General features: G+C 35.8%; 1 protein-coding gene across 2 annotated transcripts in view; it reads left to right on the top strand.

The window, feature by feature from the left end:
* LOC144964870 (uncharacterized) overlaps nt 1–13,985 on the top strand; it is a 53,236-nt gene extending 39,251 nt beyond the window's left edge. For both annotated transcript variants that reach the window (XM_078899598.1, XM_078899599.1), the window contains 11 exons: nt 1,058–1,154; nt 2,203–2,255; nt 3,502–3,598; nt 4,436–4,561; nt 5,269–5,369; nt 5,801–5,952; nt 7,085–7,215; nt 8,526–8,660; nt 9,860–10,098; nt 10,747–10,890; nt 11,240–13,985. In XM_078899598.1, the coding sequence (XP_078755724.1) occupies nt 1,058–1,154; nt 2,203–2,255; nt 3,502–3,598; nt 4,436–4,561; nt 5,269–5,369; nt 5,801–5,952; nt 7,085–7,215; nt 8,526–8,660; nt 9,860–10,098; nt 10,747–10,890; nt 11,240–12,158 (2,194 nt within the window). In that variant the 3' untranslated portion in view covers nt 12,159–13,985. The remainder of the gene's footprint in view (nt 1–1,057; nt 1,155–2,202; nt 2,256–3,501; nt 3,599–4,435; nt 4,562–5,268; nt 5,370–5,800; nt 5,953–7,084; nt 7,216–8,525; nt 8,661–9,859; nt 10,099–10,746; nt 10,891–11,239) is intronic.
* The last annotated feature ends 310 nt before the right edge of the window (nt 13,986–14,295 follow it).

Raw genomic sequence — 14,295 nt, forward strand, 5'->3', positions numbered from 1 at the left:
AGGACTGGTTACATGCACACTCCCAATGCTTAAGGAACCAAAAGAGTGGATAAAAATTTTGGCCCGCTGCCTCGAATTGGAATTATCTATGCCGATGTGAAATATTCGCAAAAAAAGGAAATGTTTATTTAAAACGACCAGAGATGAGAAATTCCAGGGTTGATTTTTTTTTTTGTTTTGTTTGTTTTAGTGTGTTTTTATCGGGTTTTTGTTTTTGTTTTTGTTTTTGCTGTTGTTTTGTAATGAAGTTTATGAAACGATGTCAATTTACTTCAATAAAGAGTATATTATATTGATTTGTTATTACCCTAAATTGTACTTTATTATTAACATATCCAATTTTTAGCGCCTTGTTCTGTTTGACATAATGTCGCCTTGGAGAGGGGGTTTATAGATAAAGATAAATATATTTTCCCAAAGCTTTACGCCAGGCTGCATGAATAAAGACTTGAACCTAAGGACCTTGTCTGATTGTCAGAGCGTGTCTTGTTATCACCAAAGATTATGTCAAACAAACTTGAGCTTTTCTATAGATAGCATGCAGATGACGTCACTCAGGCCTTTGTTATTGTTTTTGCCATCCGCGTTTGTGAGTTGTTCTCACTAAACTGTATTAACCAGACTATAAAAGTTCATGGTTACACAGAGTTTGTGTGTTGGTCCGTTATACTTCCGGATGGCAATGTTGTGAACTCCTTGGCCAAGCGCATTCTATCTATAGAGCACTATTCACAAAACAAGCACACAGCGCTTTCAACAGCAGCGCTTAACATGTATGACGAGACATGACGCCTGCCGAGCGACATTATCACTTGTTTCGGTCATAGACAACGCTGTTAACGGCCAGGTACTCATTTTACACCTTAATGGGGATAGAGAATATAAGTAAAGCGCCTTTTCCAAGGACCCAACTATGCACCGCTTGGGACTCGAACCCAGGACCTTCCCATCCGAAGGCAAGTGTCATACCACTAGACCACATAGTTGTCACTGATATAATGATGATAGAAATCAAAGACCATTATTTTGATTGTTTTGTACATATTATTCATTTTAGAAAGAGGAAACACATGATGTCAGTTTTCAAAAGGATGGGAATCCCGGGACCAGAACCTAACTTTCTTTTTGGAAATTTGTTAGACTTCAGAGATACGGTAATTACAATCCAATAAATAATAATATAGTAAAATTGAATACACACACACACACACACACACACACACACATATATATATATATATATATATATATATATATATATATAATGAGTAAAATCAACTCACATTTCGTCCAACAATACTGCCGTTTTGACATCAAAGCGACTCTTCAGTTGTCAGTTGTGCGATCTTTTTACCTGCTTCATGGCACAATATATTGGCAACACAGAACCACCATTCAAAACCAGATAGAACAATCACAAAACGACCATGAATAACGAAAACAGAGCTAAGAGCACAAAAATATCAATGTACTACTGAGATCAAATAAATGCAAACAAAATGCCAACAGATTGTGAAAAAGTGTAGTCCCTATCACTGTGGAACAAGAAAGTGTATCCTGTGCCTCACTGAAAATATGGAAATACTTTTAAACTATCATAAACACAACATCCTAAACAAAAAATCCGAACTTACGACAAAGTGCAGACACTCAAATAAATTCAAATTTATAGCACAAAATAAACCCCCTCCCCCTAAGCCCCCCCCCCCCACATCTCCCCAATATACGTCCCCTTTCTCTCCCTTCCCACCCACAACAGTTAAGGCAAATCACCAGAATTTAAGCGAAGAAGAAGAAGAAGAAGAAGAAGAAGAAGAAGAAGAAGAAGAAGAAGAAGAAGAAGAAGAATTTGGGTTTGAAATATTCGGAACCCCTGGAATTTAGTATAATGACCTATTCATTTGGCTATCCTGTTTCAAAATGCCTTTTGAAGAATGGTCATATTATGAAACAAACTCTTATATGTAATATTAATGGATCTTTCTTTTATCAAACCAATTCCCTGCATGCCAAAGACCCACGTCTAAGTGTATGTAATGCAAACATTTGTGCCAACAACCGTATAGATGAGGACGGTGATTATAGTGATTGCAATTAATGACTTTCTGCTCTGTCGTCTCTCCCCCCCCCCCCTCCCCCCTCCAACATCAACCCCTCCCTATTCCATTTTCGTCCCCCTTCGTCAACCATTTCCCTTGACAGGAACAATTTAGAAAGCAACAAGATTGGAGAAAGGAATACGGAGATACATATGGGTATGATCATTTTTTAATTTATATATTTTTTAAAGAGTTCCATGCGGTGAAGAACAAATTTATTAAATACAATGCCAGTCAAAGTAAATATACCAATCTTTAAAAAATAGACTAAAACACTTGAGCTTTTATATAGAGCAATATCCACTAAACGTGCTCAAAGCGCTTAACAAGGGGTCCCTGGTCAACAGAAACACTTGACATGTAGGGCATGGCACTAGTTAGGAGATATTACAATTTTTTCCCGACAGAGACAAAGCTGTTAACGGTCAGGTACTCATTTTACACCCGAGTACGGTGAGAGAACGTGAGTAAAGAGCCTTTTCCAAGGACTGAGCAATGCGCCAACAAAATTCGAACCTAAGTTCTTCCGATCCGAAGGCAAGTCTCTAACTACAAGACCACATAGCCGCATCTTACAGCAAATCACAATTCGAAAAATAAATCAAACTTCCTTGACTAAATGCGTTTTTCTGTTTGAAGCTTGAAAAAAGAATAGAATAAAAAGCTTCAATTTGATTAATAATATAACTAATGCGGACGTTTTGAGCATCCTGTTGTCAACAAAAAAAGGCGCTAAATATGACATAATATTCCACATTCGTGTTTTGTGATTTATTTATCGTTTTGATTGAAGCTTTGTTTCTAATTGTTCATGGCTATTCACAACTGAACTTCTGATTTCTAAGGGTAATCTAATGTTTGTATTCTTCATTCTATATTGCCTTGACCTATACTGCTTTTGGATTGTTATCTTGAATATGTCCGTTTCTTAGTTTTCATGTTCAAAATTGAATTTTATATATATATATATATATATATATATATATATATATATATATATATATATATATATAGAGAGAGAGAGAGAGAGAGAGAGAGAGAGACAGAGAGAGAGAGAGAGAGAGTGTGTGTGTGTGTGTGTGTGTGAGAGAGAGAGAGAAGGAGATAGTGTGTGTCTCTGTGTGTGGGGGTATGTGTGTTGTGTGTGTTGCTTTTAGATAGTCTTAGCACAAAATGGCGTGAAAGACTAATGAAGAGAACGTTGAGCAGCTGTGGAGATTGTGTATGTGTGTGTGTGTGTGTTAGTGTGTGTGTGTGTGTGTGTGTGTGGAGAGGGGTGTTTGGGGATGGGGTTAGGGTTGGGATCTATTTTACGCAGTCTCACTAAATTGCCATTCTTGATAATGATCGATTATTCCAGTTTTAGCCAAATACATGCTTTAATATATCTGTAAATTTTCAGATATTTTGAAGGGCCAACACCTGTCTTAGTAACATCCGATGTAAACGTATTGCACGAGGTGTTCGTCAAACAGTTTAATAACTTTCATGCAAGAAAGGTGAGCATTCTGCAAATCATAGTCAAGTTTTGTATAGCGCAATATCCACTAAACGTGATCAAAGCGCTTTACAAAGGGTCCCTGACCAACAGTACCACGTAGCATGTAGAATGAGACATGATACCAGTCAGGCGATATTACATTTTTTCCCAGACAGAAACAACCCTGTTAAGGGCCAGGTACTCAATTTACACCTGAGCACAGTAAGGTGAGAGAATGTGAGAAAAAGACTCAACAATGAGCCGATCGAGGCTCGAACCCAGGACCTTCCGATCCGAAAGCAAGTGTCATACCACAAGACCACATAGCTGCACATATCATAACTCGTAAAGTTGTAAAGATATCACCAAGCCACCGAAAACTCAAAATAAAAGTTTAAAAAATAACGCTTATAACAATGAGGATAAAATAATTTTGGAAATAATAACGTTTTTTTTTCTTTCTTAACCTATCAATTTATTCCAGCTTTATTACATGAATAATCGTCTTTCTTATTTTTTTTTTTTTTTTGGGGGGGGGGGGGGGGGGATAAACGGGTAACCCTGATTGTCTTATGCTTAGTATTTGAAGCGTAAAGATAATTCCCATTCGTCATTATTTGGATTAAAAGTTCAAGATGCATATTTAGATTATTTGGTAGAAATATTATTACTACAACCCCCACAATAAAAAGAAAAAACAAAACAAAACAACAAAAGACCCCCCCCCCCCAAAAAAAAAAAAAAAGCAAAAACAACATCAACAACAACAAAAAACAAACAACAGAACAACAACAACAGTAGCTTTAACGTCAATACGAGTAACATGTAACACAATACGTTTATTTTACTTAACTAGTTGTGGCCCGTTCAAGTCGACCCAGATAAAGATGAAGATGTCCACATGTTTTTTGCTCGTGGACGCCGATGGAAGCGTCTGAGAAATGTTGTCAACCCAGCCTTCTCTTCCGCCAAACTCAAGAAGGTAATAATCTATACTTGAATACTTATTTAATTAAACAATAGATTATCGAAAGTAATAGTAGTAGTTGTAGTAGTAGTAGTAATAGTAGTAGTAGTGATAGTGGTAGTAGTAGTAGTAGAAGTAGTAGTAGTAGTAGTAGTAGTAGTAGTAGTAGTAGTAGTAGTAGTAGTAGTAGTAGTAGTAAAAGCAATTGTTTACGTTGTAGAAGTCCTCGGTGAGTGAGAGGATGAGGATGATGCTGCTGCTGCTGCTGCTGCTGCTGCTGCTGCTGCTGATGATGATGATGATGATGATGATGATGATGATGATGATGATGATTATGATTATGATGATGATGATGATGATGATGATGATGATGATGGTGATGATGAGAACAAAGGGGATTTGGATCAGGACAACCGGGAATGAGGAGGGAAAAGGAGACGTAGGAGAAAGATGAGTTAGAAAAATAAGACGGGGGCGCACCCAAAGGAAAGATGAATGAAGAAGAGGAGAGGAAAGAGGAGAATGAGAGGGAGGAGAGTAAGTTAAGCAGATTTACTCGGAATAACTCATGCATCATCTACAGTTTAACGCCTTACGGGTAACTTGCCTTTGTCAAGGGAATCGAACTCGATATTCTTTAAGTGCGAAGCAAAGATCACACCCCGTGCCACACTGCCCCTCTCTGGGTGTTAATGTTTCACATTCTCCCTTCATTAACATAGCTGACTCCTCTGATGAACGACTGCATCAACCATCTGTTAGACATTCTAGTGGATAAAGCAGCTCCGACTCCCACTTCTGACAAAAGCATTGAAGTAATGGAGTAAGTATTCAGAACTATTTTCATAATTCAAGCATCAACCACTTATAAAACCAACACAGCTAATCTATCACCACCAACCACAATCATCACAGAATCTATCGTTATCTCCAACACCCAAACCAGGACAACCCCTGCCGTACTCTAGAAAAACACGAGTTTAAATATTTGGCCAGACAACCTGTCCTTCAAATATCGATTGATTTAAATGATTCTCATTTTCACCAGGTCCCAGTATTGAGAGTTTTTGCAAAAATGAGGTGCATTTAAATCGATCGATATTTGAAGGACGAGTTTTCTGGCCAAATTTTTAAATACGAGGTTTCCAGAGTCCAGCAGTTAACTGGTTAATCTTATTCCATATCAAATTTTTGTTAGAGGCCACATACAATCTTCAGATAAATCAGCTAAAAGAACTAATATTAATTTACCAGGTTATTCCGACGACTAACCTTGGACTCCATCCTACGATGTGAGATCGGCATTGATCAAAATTCGGTCAAGAATCCAGGTGATCCTTTCTTGGAGCATTGCAAAGGAGTCATTGACGACACAACTAAATTATCATGGCTCTACCTGCTTGGATGTGAGTTATCCCATCTTATATATATATATATATATATATATATATATATATATATATATATATATATATATATATAATATATATATCTGTCTGTCTTTCTAATTATCTATCTATCTATCTATCTATCTATCTATCTATCTATCTATCTATCTATATATATATATATATATATATATATATATATATATATATATATATATATATATATATCTTTTATATCTAGATAGTGATCTAATAATGGTCTCAATTACTTAGTAATTCCGCTCTCACCAAAATCGATCCTGACTTGAGTCGAGATTTACTCCAGACCATTACAGCTTCAGAAAAGAACAAAATTCCATTTTATTGCTTTTGGTTGAGGAAGAATTTTGAACCCACAATGTTCCATGTTTAGTAAATTGTCTTTTTAAAAACGGTTATATTCATTTTTGTTCGTTACTTTTCACAGTCCACAGCTTCATACATCTGCGGAACTCTCAAACGCAAGAGAGCAAGAATTATTTTAGTACCCTCTTTCAACAAAAAAAAAATTTCTGCTATTTCTGAATGAAATCCATTTCTTTGAAAGTCGCATTCATACCCAATGCGAAGATGAAAAGAAAAAAGTATTTCACACGATGGATAAGACCCAGGTGGCTGGAGTTCACCCCGGTTTCCATAGCGTAAAACGGACAATAAAAACTGCTTGCTACCCTTTGGATAGGATGCTAGTCTATCGCAAAGAACTTTCAGCCAAGTCTAACAGACCTAGCTTCCCAATCACCGCTGGGAGGACATAGGTCAGGAAAATATCTCAACTGCACCTGGGATCAATACTGGTCCGTTTGAGTTGGGGAACGAGTTCTCTACAAACTGACATAGGCCTGTAAAGGGTTAAATGTTTTTTCTTAGATTCCATTACGTGCGTATCTTCGCTTTTTTTTTTGTTCTATGAGCAACCATTGTTTTGAATTATTTGGCTCCCAAAGTACCATGAATGAATAGAGGGAATGTCTATTACTCGTATAATATGAACACTTGTTTCAAGTCTGGAAATTGTTAATACGGTTTTATAGGCTTTCTCAATATGCTATGGACGTAAAAACATTATAATAATAAACACAATAATCACTGGAGTCCTATTGTATTTCAGATATTTTCCCTACCTTACACTTTATCTGGATTCGTATTTACAAATTCCTCCACAACCTCAAATTTAACCCAGTGTATTGGTTGGAGGACCGGATGAGAGAGGTTATCGTCTTACGGAGGAATCTAAAAGAGGTAGGCTGTTCTCCTACCGGCCTATTTAATATTTCAAAATTCGTAGTTCTTAGGGGTTAATCGAATTGTTACTTCTATAGTGGAATCTTCATAAAGTCAATACTCTTAAAGTCAACATCTGCTTAAAGTCAACACCCCTTGACGGTCCAAAAATTTCTGTTCTTTATCTAAGTGTGTTCCATTGATTATGGATAAAGTCAACCTTGCTTATAGTCCACCAATCAATCTGTCTAGTCTGACGGTGTTGGCTTTATCAGGATTCCACTGTATTAACTTAATACATAACGATTTTCCCAAATACTTTATTTTTAAGGACTTTATTTTTTAAAATATTTAATTGAATCAGGAATTATTCTAAAGGTCTACACTTTTGCCCAAAATTTGTAGTTTAATATTGCAAATCGGTGTCTAATGTTATGAGGGAGAATTTGATTTAAACAAACCCCAAACAATACATGATATAATTGAAATGAAATTTAAGGGCAAAACATGTCGAATAATGATAAGTATATCTACACATAGTTTTTAAAAAGAAACAAAAAGAATATATCAGATCAATTTTTGTTTGTTTTGTATTTATTTTATTTTTCTAAAAACATGTGCTTTTATACGCAATGTCCACTTATGTGCTCAAAGCGCTTATCCAAAATATTTTGAATGGAGACTTGCGATCTCTTTTAAACAGAAATACTTTGGATGAGATATCACGTCTATGACTGGAATTACAATATCATTATCATCGTACATCATATCATGTCAGTACGTAATTTAAAAAAAAAAGGTAAATAAATAATATAAATAATGAATAAATACATAAATAAATACATAAGTAAAACACGGCTATAAATTGGACCAAATGTTCCTTAAATGCTCTTAAAACATAGGTAACAATATATTGGACATTATACATTGCATATTCTTTGATATAAAAATATTAAGAAGGTAAAAACACATAAAAGCATAGAAGAATTCAAAATAAAAACAACCCCCCCTCTCCCAAAACAACCCCCCCCCCCCTTAAACAATTTCTATCATTATAAATCAAAGGCATTTTTTAATTCATTGATGTCTGAAAATTTTACTTATAAATTTGAAACAATTCCATGTATTATTTCTAACTGAAGTTGATTATCTGTATTTTATGTTTTCAAGACCGTGAACTAATTTATATAATTGAATTAAATCACCTCTCATAATTCTACATATTCTGTATATTAACGATGGAAGGCCCTAGACATTTTAAACTTTTCTGTATAGTATATATCATGAAGGGTCATAAATACAATTTGAAGTTTCCTATTCTTTGACAGACTCACCGGGTGGATCTAGTTCAGCACATGTTGAATGCTCGGTACCCCAGAGACAATTTCATGGACATTGAGAAGTCTACCAAGAATGAGGATCCCACGGATACTAGGGAATTCACGAGGAAAATGACCAATGAGGCAAGGATTGAACAATATAGTGGCCGCATCATCATCATCATCATCATCATCATCATCATCATCATCATCATCATCATCATCATCATCATCATCATCAGCATCATCATCATCATAGTCATCACCACCATCATCATCATCTTCATCATTATCATAGTAACTGTCAATATCATCATCGTTATCTCTGCCATAACCAACACAGCTTGTATTGTGCACACAGTTTAATCAGTTCACATAGCAGTCATAGGATATGGGAAAGATTAGATAGATTTGAAAGTAATTTTATCACCCGTTAACGTTACAGAAACAGGGATTAACTCCGACCAGCCATGGGCATTTTGGCTCTGACGGACTACTTTTTAAAAACCGCTTGTACAAGGAAAGTGAACCATGGATTATTTTTGCTGAATAAAATAATTAAAATTAGGCTCTTTGGGCAATGCATTGTGAATACCATTGATAATGACGTAAGCCAAATGCCAGGAGGAATTAGATGAAGAAATTTTAATCACTAGTAGCAAACCCGCAATATGTGCAGGGAAACAAGGGTTATTACGAACAGGCACTCATCTATTTTATATATATTATTATATTCTGTATTATGGAAATTAACATAGACCGAGACAAAAAAATTTTGAGTCATCAACAGTCAAAATAGATCCGGTAATAAAGTCTGTAGTTGCACGCAAATGATTCTGGCAACAGGGTGGCCAGCTGAAGATTCCCATAGTATATCAATCTTTAAAAATAGTTTTATAATTTGTCAGTTGTTCTGTGGTCGTTTGCAAAAATGTAACATTGGCCGTATCGAACAATTTTGACCTCAACCTGAATTCAAAATTTTTAAAAATTAGAAAAAGAGAGAAAAAAAGAAAAGACTAGACAATGGTCAAAATTGTGAAATAAAGATGTTCGAAGTTTAAGAGACGAAATCAAATGTCATTATTCAAGGCATTTATATAAATTAAAATTTTATTAGATAGTTAATTAAGCTTAAGTTTTAAATTTAAGCATTTGGTTCACCACGACCAATATCGTTTTGAGATTTTTTGTTACAAATGAAATATATAATCGATAATATTATATCTGTTTCTATACAATGAATAACATTTTTTTTCTCTTTAATGAAAAGGGGTTGAGGGGACATGATACAATGATGTCACGACTACAATTTTTAAGTTTGCAATGTATTCTCTCTTCAGGAAATTGTACAGCACGCGTTCTTGTTCCTCTTGGCGGGCTACGAAACTACAAGCACTTCCCTTGCCTACATCTTCTACGAGTTGTCCAAGAACCCACAAATACAACAAAGACTTCGACATGAGGTGAAGACCGTCTTGCCCAGAGGATACAGTAATATCACTTTTGATGACTTAAAGAAATTGACCTACATGGATTACGTCATTTGGGAGACCCTTAGAAAATACCCTTTGGCAAGTGTGTAAGTTGAATCTATTTTTCTTATTCTACTTTACTTACTTTTATACACAGACGAAGAGAAAAAGGCGGCAAGTAATGATTTTTATAACTATGATCATCTTCTAAGGTATAAACCACCAAAATGTTTGGAAAGAATTAATATCAAAAATAGTTGCAACACAACTAGTTGCAAGATCCGATCAAAAGGAGATCCAGTAGGACAAAACCTTTCACCGACAAGTATCGAAGGTTTTAATAAATATGAAGAATAGAATTTGAACAGTGGAACCAATGCTTATTCTTAAATAAAAGTGGCCGTTTCATTGAAAATGATACCAAGTACGACTAGGCTACTGACAGTAACGGGGTAATCTTAATAAATACACGTTATGTTAATTGATAGTTCTTATATATATATATATATATATATATATATATATATATATATATATTATATATATATATATATATATATATATATGATGATGATGTTGATGATGCTGGGTTTTTTCTTTTTTTTTATAATGATGATGATCATATTGTGCTGATGGCTACGCACGATGTTCATGGTGTTAGTAATGGTGGAGACATACATCTTTGGTGAACATACTTTGATAACAGATATCATTTTCCCCCCCCCCCCCCCCACCCCCAACTCCACAATTGCCAGTGTCATCGCCAGACAATGTATGAGAGCCTGTAAGATTGGAGACATGGAGATTCCATACGGAATGCTGGTCCACGCCAACCTTTGGGATGTCCAGTATGACGAGAAGCATTGGGGTGACAACCCAGAGCAGTTCAATCCTCTCAGGTGAACATAACATTATATTTTCAAAAGAACTACCTAAGTGTAGAAAATCTTTACGAGTAGCACAACCGAAACTATTAAGTTCCGCTCAAGATTTTACCCACCCCGTAACACAAAATAAACTGGGCCTCCTTTAAATGAGATATTTTATTTTTCTGACAAAAGTAGTCACATCAGACCAAGTGGTCTCAGTGGACTCAATGCGCTTCATGATGTTTCTTTAATGTTTCAGTAAGTCGCATAGAGCCAATTTTTCATTAAGTACATATCAATATTTGAGAAAATAATATACTTTTAGCCCGATGTTAATTTTTTAAAATAAAAAATTGAATGTTTTGTTTTTGAATTTCAGATTTATGCCTGAGAAAAGACGCGAAAGACATCCAATGGCATGGATGCCTTTTGGAAGCGGACCTAGAGCATGCGCAGGGATGAAATTTGCTTTTGTACAGCTCAAAATGATCGTGGCAAAAATTCTTCGGGACTTTGACTTTCACCCTGATAAATATGTCACAGGTCCTATAGCGCTAAAACAAGGAGCGACAATTCTTCCCGCAAACGGCGTTCACCTTGCAGCGATTAGAAGAGCGTCGGCTTTAGCAGGATCAGGCAATGAACGAAGACGAAGTTCGAGATTTGAGGCTCCAAACACTCACGAAGATGATTGGTCAGAGGGTGATATCAGCAGCGGAAACGAGGCTACTGCATCTGCGTTATTGGGTGAGAGTCTCAATATGCTGAAGCGATCATCTGTAACCAGAGGAGCTCAACTTCTCACGCCACACAGCCTTGACCATCTGAATAATATATATAATGGGAGTAGATCTAGAGGTAACTCTTTGTACGATGACTCGCTCTCTTCCTCAGATGAGTCGATACACAGACAAGATATCGTTCCAAGGACTTGGTCACAACTGCGAAAGGATTCTCTTTGTAGGAGCATTGACAGATTCTTGACAGCTTGTAGAGAGACAAGCAACGAAAAAGCGCAGGACTGCATTAATAATGATGAAGACGATACAAAAATCGTCGTGGAAAAGTTGGAAGAGATGTGGAAATTCCCACCAACTATGGATGATATTCTGTCAGATGATTCGAAACCCCGGAAATCACACTTTTTCAGAAGAGGTTCCCTTCAACCCGAGCTCGAGTCTATCAGAGAAACAGTGGAGCTTGAGTTCATGATGACTAAAAAGGAACTTGGAACGAGTGCCCAGAAAGGTGGAATGAGATTGTCTCATCATCGTTTCAAAAGGAGAGGGTCAGGCTGAGATGAAACTATAACATTGATGACACTGTCAAATAAAGTTTCATGATCAAGTGATTTTCTATTTTTTTAACCGCAGTTTGTAATGAACATTCTTGTGAAGGTTTTTGTGATGCATTGGTTGCGATTAGTTGCCAAACATCGACTTATTTAATTTAGAAATAATCACGGCACTGGATTGGCAATGACAATGTTCACATAATAATGATATAACAGAATGAAAAGATGTCAATTTAATGAGGTTCTGTTATTTCAATATTTCTATTCTTATGAATAAATTTATTTTTATCCACTAATATTCTCATCATTTCCCCTTTTAATATTATTTGATGATGCAGTCTTCCCTACCCCTTTTACGAAATCGCGTTTTTATTTTCCACTCTCCACCAGGTAGATATCCTATTTCATTTATCAGATGAACGTGCATAAATAAAAAATGACACTTTGAAATGGAAGTGTTAAACAACACTTTCTTTCCAAGTGATTACAAATTAACTGCAACTCCAAACTTGTTGGCATCAGACATATAATTGAAATTGTCTTGATGTAGTATATTCTTTTATTTTTTTAGAAAATACCAAACACATAGTTTTGTGTATCGGTACGTTATCCAACTGGCGGATGTTGTGAGTTTTTTTTGGGGGTTTTTTTTTTTTGTTTTTAAAAAATAACTAAACGCATAAAATCAATAGATAAGATTTGGTCGCCTGGCTCAAGTAGAGAGTGCTAGAATCCAACAAGTATTGTAATCCTTGGTTTCATTTTAAAGAGGGATTTGGGTAGTAATATCCCTATATTATGTATTGTTATTTTTGTTTTAACATGACTATACGCTAATGATAAAACTTTCCTTCTTGTGGTTACCATTATCATAAACGTTGTTATATAAGATTTTTCTTTATTTCCGAGGAATATGTTTTTGCTATGAAATTGTTACTTGTTTTTATTAAAATGCTATTTTTTTCTTTCCATCAAGAAAGCATCAAGAGATTTTTGTTTCGGTAGGCATCGATAGAAGGATGAGAACGGAGAGGAAGTGGGGGAGAAGGAGGAAGAATGGAGAAAGAGGAGGAAGAGGAGGATTAGAATGATGAGTAAGAGGAAGAGAAAGAATATGGTGAGGAGGAGAGAGGAGGAGAGGGTAGAGGAGAATGAGGAAGAGGAAGAAAAAGGACAATTGCAAAGGACAACTTGTGAAGCGTGGAACAGAATTGGTCGTCAGTGAATCTATTACCTATCGTCTAAAAACAGTATTATGTCGGAATGAGCAATATGCCAACATCTGATTTTAAAGTTAAAATGGCCTGAATTGAAGTTTTATTTCTGCCACTTTTCAAAGCTATATTAATTGTTCCCAATAAAACATTTCAATTGAAACTCATATTTTTCATTGCACCTAAACAATCCCCGACATAATACCATTTTGAACTTGTGGTTCACATATGTTAAATCTATTCTAGATTTGTTTACTGTATTGCAGAGCGTGTACCAGGACTGCAGAACGTTATCTGTGTTAACAATTTTCACCGTGTGCTCCCGTTCACCTAACCGCACACATGAATATGAATCGTTTTCTTTGATTGTAACTAACTTTTCTCAGCGACATCCTGTTCTTCACATCGATCGCTGGACAATATAAATGTCAATCCTTCATTGCTTTTCTGAATTGTGTTGAAATTGCATTTCTGTTTATTTTCACTTTTTCCTTTTAAACCGTCCATCAGAACGATGTTATTATTTGAACAATAACCAAAATTTTAATCATAACCAAACGATGTCATACATAATACTTGATAATATTTGTCAAATAAAGACCAATTCCAAAAACAAATTAAACAATGTTCTTTCTATTTTTTTTCTTTTTCTTTTTCTAATATTGAGACCGTTTGTGCGAAATTTTCCTTGCGAATTCTTACGAATATCAAGAGATAAGGGGAATGAAAGAGAGAGAAGACAAGAGAAGAGAGAGAGAGAGAGAGAGAGAGAGAGAGAGAGAGAGGGGGGGGGGGGGGGGGAGCAGGGGGGGGGAGAGAAGGCAAAACAAAGCCTATTGCCTATGCGTTCTAGGCTGTTGACCATTGTGGGATTCTTGCTATCCACCTTTCGTTTGAAGTCAGTAAGCATAGAGTAATTGGAACCAT

Source organism: Berghia stephanieae, chromosome 2 (genome assembly GCF_034508935.2).
Source record: "Berghia stephanieae isolate SIO BIC M18660-M18661 chromosome 2, UCSD_Bste_1.3, whole genome shotgun sequence".
In the NCBI taxonomy this organism is placed as follows: domain Eukaryota; kingdom Metazoa; phylum Mollusca; class Gastropoda; order Nudibranchia; family Aeolidiidae; genus Berghia; species Berghia stephanieae.